Source organism: Prionailurus bengalensis, chromosome B2 (assembly GCF_016509475.1).
Source record: "Prionailurus bengalensis isolate Pbe53 chromosome B2, Fcat_Pben_1.1_paternal_pri, whole genome shotgun sequence".
NCBI lineage: Eukaryota > Metazoa > Chordata > Mammalia > Carnivora > Felidae > Prionailurus > Prionailurus bengalensis.
Window position 1 is genome coordinate 31,069,394 of NC_057349.1, and position 18,261 is coordinate 31,087,654.

General features: G+C 39.7%; 1 protein-coding gene and 1 pseudogene across 1 annotated transcript; one reads left to right on the top strand and one right to left on the bottom strand.

Moving 5' to 3' along the window:
- Positions 1-55: 55 nt before the first annotated feature.
- On the top strand, positions 56-11,539 carry LOC122490443 (butyrophilin subfamily 1 member A1-like). The gene is made up of 9 exons (XM_043593150.1): positions 56-134; positions 689-1,036; positions 4,621-4,902; positions 5,021-5,210; positions 6,815-6,827; positions 8,066-8,086; positions 8,181-8,207; positions 9,508-9,534; positions 10,651-11,539. Exons 1-9 carry the CDS (start codon positions 56-58, stop codon positions 11,395-11,397), a joined length of 1,734 nt encoding a protein of 577 aa, XP_043449085.1. The 3' UTR covers positions 11,398-11,539.
- A 3,479-nt stretch (positions 11,540-15,018) lies between these two features.
- On the bottom strand, positions 15,019-16,347 carry LOC122490444 (annotated as a pseudogene).
- Positions 16,348-18,261: the final 1,914 nt, after the last annotated feature.

Below are 18,261 nucleotides of genomic sequence, written 5' to 3' on the forward strand. Positions count from 1 at the left end.
CCTAGCTATTTTCAGGACCTTACTCTGTGTCATACTGTTGTCTGCTCTGGGAAAGATGGTGGGTTTCCTGGACTTCTCTCTGCTAAGAGACTTCTTCTCTCTCCTACTTCTCCAGGTGTCCATGTGGGGCTCAGGTAAGAATATTTTATATTTTATACTTTATATTCTTGGATTCTTTTATTCTCCGAACAGAAGGAGTAAATTACCCTATCACTATATGCCTGGGTTAATTACAAATCCTTCATTTTGATATAATGATTTATCTGCCCATACATGAGGGCAAATAGGCCATTATATGATTAGTTTAGAGAGAAAGACCAGCTGGAATTATTTCACTAATGCCTTCTAATTCACTCAGGTCTCTGCTTCATGAAGAACACATTTTTCTGAGTCCAAGACCTAATTAAAAACCCTGGTTTCATGATTTCCCAACACTCTTCCCTACTTCTTCATAGACTTTCTCACCATTGCAATTAAAAAATTATTTGTTCAATAAGAGATTACCCTATTGATTGGGTAGAGATACTCTTTGTCTTGTGTACCACCATCTTCAGTCTGAATGTTTGCTACAGAAACTAGTGTATGAATGACAATGTCTACGGGCTTCTACTGGGCCAATAATGATGCTGTATTCCAAAATGTCCAGACAGGTCATTGATATTCTTTTCACTATGGCTCTATTCCACAGATTCATTCTTGGTTATCAGCCCCTCAGAGCCAATTGTAGCCATGCTGGGCATGGACACAGTGCTGCCCTGTCACGTGTCCCCGGCCATGAGTGCAGAGAATATGGAGCTGCGGTGGTTCCGTTCTGAATTCTCAGAGGCTGTGTATGTATATCAGGATGGAATGGAGCAGGTGGGAGAACAGCTGGTAGATTTCAAAGGGAGAGCAGAGTTGGTGAAAGATTACATCACTGAGGGAAGAGTATCTGTGAGAATCTACAGTCTCCGGGTCTCGGACAGTGGAATATACAAGTGTTTTTTTAAAAAAGGCAGTGAATTTCAAGAAGCCACTTTGGAGCTGAAGGTGATCGGTGAGTAATTATCTGAGAACACAGATCGTTCTAAGGGAATGGAAGTGCTCTGCATTTGATTTCTGGGGAGGATGGTGAACAGAACAGAGACAAAATGGTCATATTCTCGGAGCTGGTCAACGTCCTTGACCCTGGGTTTAATCCGAAATTCTCTTAATCTATTTATACATTTATTGTGCTGTACTTTAATATTCAATGACTTCCATAAGTATCTGCCATAAAAAATAGATCATTTATTTCTCTGATATGTCTCTCCTCACACATTTTGAAGGAAGACGCCATGATTCCCTAAAATTACCATCAGAGACCAGAGTCCTAGTTGGCTGCTGTGTTGGGTAGAGGCTCAGCTGGGAATGTCAGTGGTTGAGTCTTGAATGAACTGTTTGGAGGAAGTGACTATGGGGGTTGGGCAGGGTGGACAGGTATTGCAGAGAACAAAAGTTGTCACTAGAGGATTGAGGCCAGAAAATAACTGACGCTCAGTGACTAAGTGAAGCAGAAGTACAGAAAACCATCAACTGCGTAGCTTTTGGGAAATAAAAAGGCCTTGAAGAGAGAGACCAGTGTGAAAAGCTGGAATGACTGAGCCTTGGTCCATAGGACGTTGAATTGGCCACTGTCAATTTTGGCACCATTGGTGCTGTTTTATTTTTAATTACAATAAAATTATAACTCATTGTATCAAACTCCAATAATTCAAAAAATATATAAAATATAAGTTGATAATCCTTCTGTCCTTTCAATATTCCTTTTTCTCCTCCAAAGTAACTATCAATACCAGATTGTTCTATGTCCTTCCAGTTATATATTTATATAAAGATATCACTAATTACATATAATATTATATATAATAATATATAATTATATATAGTAATATATTATTATATATAATATATAATTATATATAGTAATATATAATTATACATAATAAAATAATAGTACAATAATATAGTATATATTATATAATATAACAAAATATGATTATATTATTTTATTATATATTATATATTATAATATATGTTATATATTATATAATTATTATAATATATTTATGTAGCAGACCTTAATCTCTGTTCATAAACTAACCTTTAAAATGTTTATTGTAGCTTGTTTAAATACAAAATTGAATCTTTGAGCCCCCAGCCAATCGGGCTAGTGTGAAGCTTTGTCTTAATTCTTACTGGGGCTTCCTGCCCCTCTTTCTCTTGAGTAATCATTGTGCAAAGGTCCTATGCAGCCCAAAGCATTCAGGATTCAGCTCCAGTCTTGGGCCCTCACTGGTTAGTGCTAGGATGATCATCATCCCAGACTTTGTTAATCTCTTCCATTAACTGCAAAGATTAAGTTACGGATATTATTAAAAACTTTTGATGCTACCCTTCTAGAAGCCCTGAAGATCTCTGTCTCTTTGTTAGGTTTTGAGAAACCTCCCATTCAATCTACCAAAGCTTCCTTCTGTTCCCCGTATGGACACTAGCTCATCAACATTCTTCTTTCCACCCATACTGCACAATTACTTTCACTAATTTGTACACTCAGCAATACAGCAAGAGAGTCGTCTTCATTCAGTTATGCTTTAAGCAAAAAAAAAATATTCCTGAAGCTGAAATATTACAGTTGGAATCAGGAGAGGGGAAAGTTTAGAGGAAAACTTAAGTAAGTTAATTTAGCACAGTTAACACATTAAAGTGTCAAGTAATTTTCTGCTCCAAATACACACACTAATATTATTTACAATATTTCATGATATATTTTTCTATAACTTGCCTTTTTCTCCTTTACAATATATGAGACAGATTATAAAAAATTTTGCTTTTTAACGTCTAAACATATTTTCATTATATAGAAATTCCATAATTTATGTTAATATTTACTTTTTAATGAACATTGACAATTTTCAATTTTATATTATCGCAAAAATCATAAAATACATATATTTGCATGAAAATATGCGGCAATATAAATTGATATAATATAAACTTCTCAAACAATTAACTTTATAACATAATTTTTTAAATGTTTATTTATTTTTGAGAGACAGCGTGAGTGGGGGAGGGGCAGAGAGAGAAGGAGACACAGAATCCAAAGCAGGCTCCAGGCTCAGGGGTCAGCACAGAGCCCAATGCGGGGCTTGAATTCACAAACCATGAGATCATGACACAACCTGAAGCCAGACGCTTAGCCAATTGAGCCACCCAGGCTCCCCTATAACTTATAACTTTTTTATCCTATACTTTAATAATTCCGGTTTCAGGATAACCATAATGTCACCCTGACAGTCTAATAATTGTTCCAGTTTTTATTCTTAACAGTATTTATCTATACTTTTGATGACATTGAATATTATATTTCTTTTTTTCTTTTCTTTTCATTCACATAAACTTGCTTAATTTATTTTTTTAAAGTTTTTATTTAAATTCCAGGTAGTTAACATACAATGTAATATTAGTTTCAGGTGTACAATATAGTGATTCAACAACTCTATACATTACTCAGTGCTCATCATGATAAGTATACTCTTTAATCTCCTTCATCTTTTTCACCCATCCACCCCACTTCCTCTCTCATAACCATTAGTTTATTCTCTATAGTTAAGAATCTGTTTTGCTCATGAACCGTTTTACTCACTTCTATTCATTTCCTTTGTTCAAGAGAGTTGGCACCTCCCTCAAGTAATTCTGAAGATTTTCTTTCAGTTGCTTTCTATTTTTTACAAGTGTGTCCTTCCCAGGCAAGTCAGTATCTGACAGTAAAAATTAATAGTTTCATTATAATTTTTAGCCAAAAAAGACAATGTCTCTGAGGTTTATAATATATTTCCTACATCTGAGGAATTGGAGTAGGACTGAGCCAGAACTAAGAGGAACCATGTCAGGAGATAAGTTTAAAAAGTACAAAATAATATATAGCCTTAGAAGCCAGGATAGCCATTATTCTCAGAGACAGTGGATTCTTCTAACATTCTAGTAGTGTAATGTTTTAATATGGGTGCTGGATCCATTAGTAGACCCAACCTGTGAAAAGTTGAAAAGGAGAGGTTGTGGAGGGAAAATAAATGAGAGTGTAAAAGTGAAAAACATATTGACTCCTTCATGGAATCATTTCACCTGGCTATCTTCATCTTTTTGTTATTCTGTACTCAGAGGAAGAAAGAAAATTTGGAAAACATTACAAAATGAGATTGTTTAAGGAAGTGACTACAAGACTCAGTTTAATCACAGAAAGGTAGTGGTCCTAGAGACTTCAGTAAGTGGAATGGATAGATATAGATATATTGGTGTGTTACTGAAAGAAATTAACATTGGTAAAATTTGCTCTGCTTTTTTCCTTCTATGGCCAATTGAAGATATGCTGGGTAGAGAAAATGTGATAGGCATCAGTATGAAGACCTAGTGTCAGCTTCAAATCTCTTGAGATTTTACTACAATTACCCGTTTATCTCATAAGAGAAGAAAACAAACCCTCTCCTCCCACCAAGAATGATGGTGCTTTGTCCATATCCCCACTCTGGTGTTACTGTATAAATTAGGGACTTCTGGGACAAAAGTGTCCAGGTCTCAAATGAATGACTTTCTCCTCTCCAGGTCTGGGTTCTGGTCCTCATGTTTTCATGGTAGGTCCAGAAGGTACAGGAATAAGACTGACATGCACAGGCAAGAGGTGGTTTCCCCAGCCTGAGGTGCAATGGAAAGATGCAATGGGAGAGAAGATACCATCTCTTTCTGAGGTTGAGACCCAGGATGATGATGGGTTATTTCAAATAGAGGCATCCCTCATTGTAAGAGACAGTTCAAAGAGAGAAGTGTCCTGCTCCATGAAGAACCCCTTCTTTGGACAAGAGCAGGTGGAAACCATTTCTATCCCAGGTCAGTGTTGCTCATTTGGGGGACAGGATAAGGGTAAGGAGGGGACATTTAAGAACTAGGATGGAGTAGGATTGCTTGGTGTATGTTTTTAATCAAGTCTTTGGGACCTCTGTATCAGAATCCTTCTTCCCTAGGACCTCTCCTTGGATGACGGCATTTGCTGTGACTTTTATCATACTTGGGATATTCCTGGGTGCTGTTGTGTTTTTGGCCTGGAAAGAACGACAGGAGAAGAAGAGAACACAGGAAGCCCAGACAGAAAAAGAGAAAGAAAGTAAAGACAAAGGTAAAACTGTGAATCAGACTTGGTGGGATCTGTGAATTTATGGGTTTGTTGGCTGTATATATAAAAGTATGCATGGTATGATCTCAATTCTTGTATACTTATGAAGGGCTGTTTTGTGACCCAGTATGTGATCTAACTTGGAGAATGTTCCATGTGCACTCGAGAAGAAAGTCTATTCTGTTGCTTTGGGATGCAGAGTTCTAAATATATCTGTCAAGTCCATCTGATCTAATGTATCATTCAGGGCCCTTGTTTCTTTATTGACCATGTGTCTAGATGATCTATCCATTTCTGTAAGTGGAGTGTTAAAGTCCCCTGCAATTACCACATTCTTATCAATAAGGTTGCTTGTGTTTGTGAGTAATTGTTTTATATATTTGGGGGCTCTCGTATTCGGCGCATAGACATGTATAATTGTTAGCTCTTCCTGATGGATAGACCCTGTAATTATTATATAATGCCCTTCTTCATCTCTTGTGACAGCCTTTAATTTAAAGTCTAGTTTGTCTGATAGAAGTATGGCTATGCCAGCTTTCTTGTGACTTCCAGTGGCATGATAAATAGTTCTCCATCCCCTCACTCTCAATCTGAAGGTGTCCTCAGGTCTAAAATGAGTCTCTTGTAGACAGCAAATAGATGGGTCTTGTTTTTTTATCCATTCTGATACCCTATGTCTTTTGGTTGGTGCATTTAATCCATTTACATTCAGTGTTATTATAGAAAGATATGGGTGTAGAGTCATTGTGATGTCCGTAGGTTTCATGCTTGTAGCGATGTCTCTGGTACTTTGTCTCACAGGGTCCCCCTTAGGATCTCTTGTAGGGCTGGTTTAGTGGTGACAAATTCCTTCAGTTTTTGTTTGTTTGGGAAGACCTTTATCTCTCCTTCTATTCTAACTGACAGACTTGCTGGAAAAAGGATTTTTCGGCTGCATATTTTTTCTGTTCATCACATTGAAGATCTCCTGCCATTCCTTTCTGGCCTGCCAAGTTTCAGTAGAGAGTTCAGTCATGAGTCTTATAGGTCTCCCTTTATATGTTAGAGCGTGTTTATCCCTAGCTGCTTTCAGAATTTTCTCTTTATCCTTGTATTTTGCCAGTTTCACTATGATATGTTGTGCAGAAGATCGATTCAAGTTACATCTGAAGGGAGTTCTCTGTGCCTCTTGGATTTCAATGCCTTTTTCCTTCCCCAGATCAGGGAAGTTCTCAGCTATGATTTCTTCAAGTATACCTTCAGCACCTTTCCCTCTCTCTTCCTCCTCTGGGATACCAATTATGAGTAGATTATTTCTCTTTAGTGCATCACTTAGTTCTCTAATTTTCCCCCATACTCCTGGATTTTTTTATCTCTCTATTTCTCAGCTTCCTCTTTTTCCATAATTTTATCTTCTAGTTCACCTATTCTCTCCTCTGCCTCTTCAATCCGAGCTGTGGTCGTTTCCATTTTATTTTGCAGCTCGTTTATAGCATTTTTAAGCTCCTCCTGACTGTTCCTTAGTCCCTTGATCTCTGTAGCAATAGATTCTCTGCTGTCCTTTATACTGTTTTCAAGCCCAGCGATTAATTTTATGACTATTTTTCTAAATTCACTTTCTGTTATATTGTTTAAACCGTTTTTGATTAGTTCATTAGCTGTTGTTATTTCTGGGACGTTTTTTTGAGGGGAATTCTTCCGTTTCATCATTTTGGATAGTCCCTGGAGTGGTGTGGAACTGCAGGGCACTTCCCCTGTGCTGTCTTGAATACCTTGTTTTGGTGGGCAGGGCTGCAGTCAGACCTGATGTCTGCCCCCAGCCCACTGCTGGGGCCACAGTCAGACTGGTGTGTACCTTCTCTTCCCCTCTCCTAGGGACGGGATTCACTGTGGGGTGGCATGGCCCATCTGGGCTACTTGGACACTGCCAGGCTTGTGGTGCTGGGGATCTGGCATATTAGCTGGGGTGGATCGGCAAGGTGCACAGGGGTGGGAGGGGCAGGCTCAGCTCGCTTTTCCTTCGGAGATCCACTTCGGGAGGGGCCCTGCGACACCGGGAGGGAGTCAGACCCACCACTGGAGGGATGGATCCGCAGAAGCACAGCGTTGGGTGGTGCAAGCAAGTTCCCTGGCAGGAACTGGTTCCCTTTGGGATTTTGGCTGGGAGATGGGCAAGGGAGATGGCGCTGGGGAGTGCCTTTGTTCCCCACCAAGCTGAGCTCTGTTGTCCGGGGCTCAACAACTCTCCCTCCCGTTGTCTTCCAGCCCTCCCATTCTCCAAGCAGAGCTGTTAGCTTATAACCTTCCAGATGTTAAGTCCCGCTTGCTGTCAGAACACACTCCGTCTGGCCCCTCCACTTTTGCAAGCCAGACTCTGCTTGGCCAGCGGGCCGCCCCTCCACCCCGGCTCTCTCCCACCAATCTGTGGAGTGTGCACCACCTCGCCGCCCTTCCTACCCTCTTCCGTGGGCCTCTCACCTGTGCTTGGCTCCAGAGACTCCGTTCTGCAAGTCTTCTGGTGGTTTTCTGGGTTATTTAGGCAGGTGTAGGTGGAATCTAAGTGATCAGCAGGACGCGGTGAGCCGAGCGTCCTCCTACACTGCCATCTTCCCCTGTTGGCTGTATATATAGATGTCATCTATAGGAACATAGAGATAGGAGTGTACTTAGAGTCCCAAGACCTCCAGTAAGACATAGAGCCTAGTATCTTCTCTCCAATGGAGAGAGAAAACTCACTGCTATAAACATGGAGTTAGAAAAAAAAATGGTCACAGTAATTCTCAATTAAGGTGAATTTCTTGATCTAGGTATATGGAAAAGTAGTGTTCAGGACCTGAGCTTAGGAAATGTAGTCTGGACTTTTTTTCCATAAAATGTTTTGTTATTTTCTTTCCTTTTTAGAATCACTTGAGAAAGAGCTTGGTAAGTTTTCCATTTTTCTTTGCTCTAGTACAAGAAATAGAGTCCTTACTCCATGCTGGTACTTTGCATCTCACAGGTTGTTATTCCTTTTCAGGGAGAAGAAAGCAATTATATCAACAAGGTAAGTTATATCAGTGTTGTGGTTGGACCAGTCATCTCATCTGTCCCTCTGTTCTTATCATACCCTATTCACCTTGCTAGTGAGGAAGGGATCCCCCACCCTAATTAGGATAAGATGGTTAGACACATGACATCCAACACTGGACATATGAGCTTGACAGCAGTTTATTAATCACCCATACTCCTATCCTGGGGGAGGAGGACACCACAAGTCATGCAGACCACATGGGTTTTCACTTGGGAACAGATTGAACCAGCAGGGCCTGAGGGAAGCAGGCTTTTTAGTAATGATAAGAAGAAATTCTACTAGTCTCCTTGGAAGTATATGATTGGCTTGTCTGAGTAACTTTTCAGGCTGATAGGAAGGTGAAAGCCATTAGGTTGAGGACCAGGTGGGGTTCAGCTGGCTTGACTGGTAGGGAAATTAGTTGAATGTGGAGATTTTCCTGCTGAGTGGAGGCATGTCTGGTGAGAGAAGGGGAGCTTATGGCGTTTAGAGCCCTGTGAGATCCAAAGATGTCAAGGCAGCACATGAAGTTTTAGGCTTTACAATACACTCTCACAATTCAAGTTTATCTTATCCTTCTCCCAAAAAAATCAGAACCTCCTATTCTATCACAGATATGTTGGCGGAATGTGGAAAATGTGAGAAATAGAACAGGAGACTGAAGGAGACAAATACCCCAGAGTTGTCATTGAGGTGATGAATACAGAAATATAGTACTATTATAAATCTTCATATCTCATGTGGTTGTAACAATTTAATAGTCTGGAGTGAAGGTCCTAAGGATGAGAGAATCTAATTCCTTTGTTTTATTTCAGACTGGAGAAAAGCAAAGTTATATGCTGGTGAGTAACAGATGTCTTGGGACTTCAGGCACCCCAGGATTTCATGAGGCAATTCTAGGGCATTTTTCAAAGACATGCTATATTCTGGAAAATTGATTTTGAATGTGGGACTTCAAAAAAATACAGGGGATTCTCTCTCCTAGTTGAGAAGACATGTTCTTTTTTTTCAAAAACTTTTTAATGTTTTATTTGTTCTTGAGAGAGAGACAGAGAGAGAGAGAGAGAGAGAGAGACAGAGCATAAGCAGGGGAGAGGCAGAGCAAGAGAGAAATACAGAATTGGAAGCAGGCTCCAGGCTCTGAGCTGTCAGCACGGAGCCTGACGCGGGGCTCGAACTCACGAGCTGTGAGATCATGAACTGAGCCAAAGTCCCACGCTTTGCCAACTGAGTCACCCAGGTGAGAAGACATGTTCTTGATGTATTTTCTTATATGAATTTTTTTTCGTTTTAGACTGGAGAAAAGAACAGTTTGAAGCAGGTGAGTGACCTTATTATTTTGACCCGCACAATCTCTTCTATCACAAATTAGAAACTCTTATATTTATATAAACTCTCAATAAAACCTGGTTGGTTTTTCATTTCATGGCTTTCAGTTCAGTCTCAATCTCATGCTGAAATGTGAACAGATTTCTTACTTTTCTGATATCATTCATTCATTTACAATTAATTTATAGAACTGTTTATTCAGGGTCAAATAAATAAAGGATATCTGATCTCTGATTTCATGGAAAAATACATGTACAAGTTGTAATGAAGGTTATGAAAGAACAAGAGATTTCCATGAGAAAAATATGGTGGATTAAAGGAGTTTCCCTGAGGAATTGACTTCTCAATCTGGGACTTAGTGATACGGTGGATTTATTCGCGTGAATAACACTGCAAGAGCAGTTCAGTAAGAAGGAAGTCTATTACATCAGCCTGAGACAGGGACTAGCTCATTGTATCTCAGTGTAAGTGAAAAACTATCTTAGAGTCTTTCCAGAATTATGAGTTGATTATCAGTTTCTAGTACATGTTGCTTTACTCTGAATATCCCTGCATCCACAAATGTTTCCTAGTTAATTCAATCCTCCCCAAATTAAAGCACATTCTAGTATTCCCACATACAAATTCTTATGAGAAAAATTCTGACTATTGTCGATGTTTGATTTCAGAAGAACAGATTAATTATTGCTGGTATCAGTACTGGAGTCTGCTGTTACTACTGGTATTAGTGTTACTATAAATATTGGAAGCTAAAAAATTTACCAAGTGTTCATCATGGGCAAGACCTAGTTCTGAGTTCTCTACACATTATCTTGTTTATTTCTCACAACAGTCCTATGCTGGGGTATCATAATTGTGTCCATGATTATGAGGGTAAAGTGAAGCTGAGAGAAACAAAGTAATTTCAAGATCACACTTACTAAAGACAGAGTGATTATCAAAATTCAAATCTTTCTGGCTACAGAGCCTAAGATTTCAGCCATTAGAAATCTAATAAGAGTGCATGAGAAGTGGGTGACTTAATTATTACATAATAAATGATTCCAAATTAAAATGATACCAAAGAAGCTTAAATGAAAGTAGATACACTGTGACTGGAATATGACAGGGCCTAATTACTCAGAGCGAGCATAAAGTGACAGCATCTTTCCTAAGGACAACCACTTTCCACTGTGGAATGACCTATTCTCCCCCCCCCCGCCCCACATTTGCAGTTGCTGTTACTCTGGATCCAGACACAGCTCATCACAACCTCATCCTATCTGAGAATAGAAAACAAGTTTCTTTAATGGGAAATGCTCCTCAGAATTGTGATGCTTCAGTACACCAAGGACAAGGGGAATCTGAAACCATCTTCAGTGTTCTGGGTCAGAATTGCTTTACCACAGGGAGACATTACTGGGAGATAGAAGTCAATATAGGCACAGAAGTTGGACTTGAACCTAGATGGGCTGTGGGTGTTTGCTCAGATACAGCGGAGAGAGATGGGTGGTTTGTAGAAAGTCCAGAGAAGAATTTCTGGGTGATAGCATATAACAAAGGAGTTCTCATCTCCTGCCCAGAGTCTCTGTCACTGAGACAGCATCCTCAAAGGATAGGAGTTTTCCTGGACTTGGAGGATAAGGATGTGTCCTTTTACAACATGGTTGATGGATCCCACATCTATTCCTTTACTGGAATCACCTTCTATGAGACCCTCCGTCCTTATTTAAGCCTTCAGTGTGCTGGCACATATGTGACCATCTGCTCAGCTTCAGATGACACTGAAAATTACCCTGAGTCTTCTCCAAAGACTCATTTAAAGAGTCGTGATACGGGTGTTGCCCAAGAAGCTAATCCTCTATTACCTTCATAAGAGGTGAAATGTCAGCACTTCTGCTGTCTCTGCTCAGGCTTCTTATAAGTATATTCTCAAAGAAAGCTGCCCTGGGCGCCTGGGTGGCTCAGCCAGTTAAGTGTCTGACTTTGGCTCAGGTAATGATCTCACAGTTCTTGAGTTCAAGCCCCACGCTGGGCTCTATGCAGACAGCTCAGAGCCTGGAGCCTGTTTCAGATTCTGTGTCTCCCTCTCTCTCTGCCCTTCCCCCACTTGCACACTGTTCTCTCTCTCAAAAATAAATAAACATTAAAAGAAAAAAAAAAGAAAGCTGTCCCTGCGTGGAGAGTAGGTCAGCTTCACTAGGTACATTTTCAGCCCCTTTCAAAAAGAGAGGCAGAAAGAGAAATGGGACAACTACAAAATGTCTGGGGGAGTTTCCTCTCGCATTGGTTTTGGGGAAATTCAGTGTCTTTTTTGAGCAGCAGCAAGAAAATCCCAAACAAGTGCATGGCCTCTCTTCTGTTGTGTGTGTTGAAGTAGTATTTTTAAAACTACATTTAAAGAGGGGTGCCTGGGTGGCTCAGTCAGTTAAGCATCTGACTTCAGCTCAGGTCATGATCTCACAGTTTGGTTCATAACTTCGAGGCCTGCATTGGGCTCTCTACTGTCAGCGCAGAGCCTGATTTCAATCCTCTGTCCCCCCTTTCTCTGTCCCTTCCTGGTCACACTCTCTTTGTCTAAAAAATAAATAAACATTTAAAGAAACTGCATTTAAAGAGAAAAATCTCTCTTCTTACTAGTTTTGTTATCAAATATGAAGGAGGGGGTGGTGTTTGAAGGGAAGAATCACAGTTGAGTAAATTCTTGATACATGTTACTAGTGTTAGAGATACACAAAACTGTCCAAGTTTTGTGAAAGTTAATAGCTCAGCTCGTCCTTTCTTCAGCCATTGACCTCTAAACTTGGAGTCTGCCATGGGGTAGGGAGGACTAATATAAAACTATAAACCATTTGAGCAGGAGCCCAAGACTTCTGTGAGAGAAACCTACCCACCCCCCCCCCACACACACACACACCCTTTTTGTTGTTGTTTTTTACCAAATTCTCACCGGTTAGCAGGTCCTGAATTGTGCCCTATGTGAGTATGTGAATGAAAAAGGAATTGATGTTGCAGTTTATGTTTTTAGAGAAAAATAGTCAAATAAGAATGAAGAAACATCTACAGGCTTCATGGAGAAAAAGTCATTGAGAATGCTGATATGTATATATATATATATATATATATATATATAATTTTTTTTTCTTTCTGACCATCTTCTTCCCACTCTTCAGGGTTTCTTTCCCTTTAATGCAACTAAGCCTATGTCTTCAAGGATATAAAATATGAGCTTCTCCTGTTAAACAAGCTCCCTCTTCCTGGAGATAGAAGAGATCCACTTAGATTTGTATACACTATTAACAGATCTTTAAACCATACGTCTCATTATCAACCTCTCTTGGAAGATGTATCTCCTTAGCAACATTCTGCTGATGCATTATAGCCAGTATTGAAACCCAGGAAGAATGAAACCAGAGCCCAGAATATTAAATTTACTGACAGTAAACGGAGGGCTTATATAATAAGCAAGCAAAAATAGAGGCAGGAGAGAGGCAAATGAATGGTGGACAAGCATTAATAGCCATAATCAAATGGACATGGTGGATGAGAAGGGATTTCTGGACATAAGAACCCTTTACATGGAGATAACCACAAAATAGGAACAAATGGGATTGAAACTGTGATATAGAACAGGAAGGATAACAGGTTGAGTTTTGGATATTTTACGTTTGTTATATACCCTGGACAATCAGCATAAGGTTTCCAGATGTGTTTTTAAGTATCTCAACTGAAGAAACTACAGAATGCTTCCACCTGTTACTCCTCCACTCATTTTTTTGTTTTAGAAAGGCCAGCATAAAAGCACTTTTATTGCAATAATAAAACTTGACATGCATATGTAGTGTGGGGAGGTGGGAGTGGGTAGACAGCAATAATTTCTCTCACCAAATCATTATACAGGAGAGCAAAGGGTGAGAGGGGGGAAGAAAAGCAAGGAAACATCAGCAGGGGTAGCTGAACATCCAAAACCAGGAGACACTGAAGCTTTTGTCAAGACAACACTCAAGGGTTTGTCATGATGTCTGGACTTTCATTGGATGACTATAACCAGCACCTTCAATTTAAACTCTAAAAAAAATTTTTAACATTTATTTGTTTTTGAGGGGGGGAGGGGCAAACAGGGGAGGGGCAGAGAGAGAGGGAGACACAGAATCCAAAGCAATCTCCAGGCTCTCAGCTGTTAGCACAGAGCCCGACATAGGGCTCAAATCCATGGACGGACCATGATATCATGACCTGAGTCGAAGTCAGATACCTAATTAACTGACTGAGCCACCCAGACGCCCCATCACTTTAAACTTAAAAAAAATGTTTATTGGGATGCCTGAGTGGCTCCATCGGTTAAGCATCTGACTTTGGCTCAGGTCATGATCTCATGGTTTGTGGGTTTGATCCCTGTGTGGGGTTCTGTGCTGACAGCTTGGAGCCTGGAACCTGCTTCGGATTGTGTGTCTCCCTCTTTCTCTGCTCCTCCTCCGCTTGCACTCTGTCTCTCTCTCTCAAAAATAAATAAAAATGTTAAAAAATGTTTAATAAAATGTTTATTTTGAGAGACAAAGAGTGGGGGAGGGCCAAGGAGAGATGGAGAGAGAACATCCCAAGCAGGTTCCATGTTATCAACACAGAGCCTGACACAGGGCTCAATCTCATGAAGCATGGTGACCAGAGCCAAAATCAAGAGTCAGACACTCAGCCAACTGGGCCACCCAGGTGTCCTTTCATTTTAAACTTTTGATTAAAGTTCTTACAATTGGGGAAGTAGAGCTTGGATAGCTATGAAATTACAAAAGTCCTGGATATCCATTAAAAAAACCACAGGATGGAAAAAAATAGTAATAATAAGCCAGGCCACAAAGAAGGTTTCAGAGGTCCCTCCTAGCCTGGGCACAGATACCTGTAGTGTCCAGCAACTCAGTGAGAATGATCTGCCTATGGTCCAGCAATAGCGCTGCTAGGAATTTACCCAAGGGATACAGGAATGCTGATGCATAGGGCCACATGTACCCGAATGTTTATAGCAGCACATTCAACAATAGCCAAGTTATGGAAAGAGCCTAAATGTCCATCAACTGATGAATGGATGAATGATGAATGAATGAAGAAGATGTGGTTTATATATACAATGGAATACTACTTGACAATGAGAAAGAATGAAATCATGCCATTTGCAGCAACATGGATGGAACTGGAAGGTATTATGCTGAGTGAGATAAGTCAGTCAGAGAAGGACAGATATCATATGTTTTCACTCATATGTGGATCTTGAGAAACTTAACAGAAGACCATGGGGGAAGAGAAGGGGAAAAAATTAATTACAAACAAACTGAGAGGGAGGGAGGCAAACCACAAGAGACTCTTGAATACAGATAACAAACTGAGAGTGGATGGGGGATGGGAGAGAGGGGACAATGGGTGATGGGCATTGAGGAGAGCACTTGTTGGGATGAGCACTGGGTGTTATATGTAAGCCAACTTGACAATAAATTATATTAAAAAAACCAAAACCAACCAAACAAACAAAAAGGCAGAGGGTTTAACGGGAGACTGGCATGGTATATTGGAGGCAAGGATCTCCCACTCCCCACTTTAGTTTTAGGTAGGACTTTTAATTTGACCCAAGGACATGTCTCAACTTGGAGAGCAGGCCTTCAATAACACCTCAAATCTGCTATGACTTAGCAGTGCAGCAGCAAGAATGTTTAATATATGACAGATAAAAATTTCATCCAAAATAATAAAATAAAGATTCTTGCATTCTCCCCCACCCAACCCACACCAATTCCTATTCTAATGTTAACCCATTACCTGTGCTGTTAATACTTGACTAATACTTACATGGAAACTTAGATCCAAAAGACTGAAACTGAACCTTCACCCCAAAAGCAAAAACTAAATAAAATGAGTAACGACATTTATGGCATATAGTTTAGTTCAACACACTTAGGGGAAGAAAGGGAAAGAGCAAAGAGCTGGGTGCCAGAACATATTCAGTCAGGGTCATGTTTATACAGAGTGTTGTGGAATGTCAGGAAAAGCTCCATATGATTCACATGTGCTTCTGGAGGCACTGGATCCCTCCAAGACACATCTAAGAATGGGGAGGAGGCCCTGTCATTCCTGTCATTCCAGTTTCAGAAGCTCCATGCAAAAGAGGACAGTAGCATTTGGTGGGATGATGGCTGGGTTCCCTGTGGCACCACACTGTAGATGTAGTCTAGGGAGACAATTTTACTCTCTGACCCACACTCACCTGGGCAATCCTTTCTTCCCAACCTCGGATCACCTCCTACATGCCTAGCATAAATGTAAAGGGATTGTTTCTATCCTGGGAAGAATACAATTTTTTTCCATCTTCAAGTATCACTGGGTAGTACACCACATACGTCTGACCATGCTTGGACAAGGTTCACCCACCTCCAGGGGAGATGGTCTCCTCCTGCACTCCAATGGCTGCAGCAGAGGCTGGGCAGACAGGCAGACCCACTGTGGGCCTGGGGGGCAGCTCCCTGGCTCTGAAATGTTGTTTTCATTGTTGTGGTGGTGTTAAGTAAGCTCTAATGAAGTCAGGACTCTGAGATTAAGAGTCATATGCTTCACCACTGAGCCAGCCAGGCGCCCCTATTCCTCCACTCATTTTAATGGGTTTTGTCCTTCTAAGCTTAGATCTTAAAGAACATAGGCTAGAGGTGGCAATGAAAGAAAATATGAAGGCTAATTTTCTGCTGGGATCACAGTTGTAGAAATGTGAGGGGTAGCATCCTCCATCATATCCTCATTTCTGCTATGAGTAAATCAACGAGCAATGAAGGATCTCCAAGTAGCCCATAGTTCCTGACAAAGTAGTGACCTTGAATTCACCATCTGACTCCATCAATTAATTATTTATTGCTGGACCACTCTGGCAATCCCATTCTGAATAGAGCCTAGAAAGGAATGATAAGACATTCAAAAAACAAAGAGACACCTTACTAGAATAAAAAAATATCTTAGGGCAGGAATGAGCCTTACTAATCACTTTATCTCTACAGCTGACCGCAGTGCATTATACAGATAAAATATCTTATAAATATCCTGTTTATGAATCTATTCCTCTATTTCATAAATGTTTATTGATCAACTAATATATGTCACTTTTTGTGAGGACACACACACACACACACACACACAATCACTGCCCTAATGGAACTTAAAGTCTCTGGTTTCCTCCAGTCCTCTCCTTTAAATTGAGATCCATCCAATCTGTACATCTCTTCTGAGAGTCCCCATGCTTTTCATGACTATGACCAGCTACCTATGCATCAGGAGTGTCAGGGAACATGATCCTTGATGGCCAACCCATCCATCAGCCACAGTGATGGCTCAATGATTGGGGTGTTTTAGTCAAGCCACCAATCATTCTCCTTCCCCATGATTTTCCCAAGTGGCATTGGAACTGAGAAAATAAATTAATCCCTAATTTGGTGAGCTAAAGAAAAACAGGTTTCTTAATACATAGTGAAAGAATGTGACTGATAAAAAACACATTTTCTTGAGACCTTCCTAGGGAAAACCTATATGTTTATATATAGGGCTGGCACAAGTACATAAAACTAACAAGCAAAAAGACTGATCAGGAAGGACAACAAAAAATAAATAAATAAAGGGATAGTTAACTTTCAGACTTTATTAGACAAAACATTTTAAATTATATTAGATCACAATAGAGTAACATTAAAAATATTTTAAGGCAAAACTAACATATCTACTAATAAGTTTGTCTTCAAAATATAGAGTATATCAGGGTATATTAATGTACCAAAAATGGTAAGTCATTGGCCAAACCCTACAGAATGTACAACACAAAAAGTGAACCCTGATGTGAACCCTACCTATGAACTGTAGTTGGAAATAATGCATCTGTTGGAAATGATGCATCTGCATCAATTCATCTGTTGTAACAAATGTACTACACCAGTGCAAGGTATTAATAGTAGAGGACATTGTGAGGAAAGAGAGGAGGGATATGAGAATGCTCTGAATTTTCCACTCAATTTTGTAGTAAAAGTAAAACAGCTCTTAAAAAAATAAAATTTTTTAACAGAAAAAAGGAATGAAGTACTGGTACATGCTACAACATGGATGAACCTTAAAAACACTATGCTAAGTAAAAAAAAAAAAAGCCAGACACTAAAAACAAAATCCATATATTTTACAATTCCATTTATATTAAATATCTAGTATAGGCAAATTCATAGGGACAGAAAGTAGATTCGTGAGATTAGTGGTTTCCAAAGGCTGGGGAGAGGAGACTATGGATAGTGACTGCTTAATCGTTATAGAATTTTCTTCTGGAACAATATTCTGGAACTGGATGCTGAAGATGGCTGCACAAAATTATGAAGGCATAAATACCACTGAATTGTATACTTTAAAATGGCTAAAAGAATAAGTTTTGTGTTATGTGTATTTCACAACTGAAAAATTTAAAACTAAGTAATATAAATGTGTAAATACCAGTGGGAGAATAATACATAGTTTCAAACATAAATGTATGACTTAAAAAAAAAGAGAAAAAAATACTATGAGCCAAAAGAGACTCTCCAGGATGCAACAAATGAATGATTTTCAAAGGACAGTGATTACTGTGATGGCTGTCATCCTAAAAAACAACAGAGTGCTATTAGTAGGTATTCCTCATTGTCACTTCAGAAGACTTTAAGACTTTTTCCAAGTCTTCCCTTTTCCAGAACCTTTCCTCTTC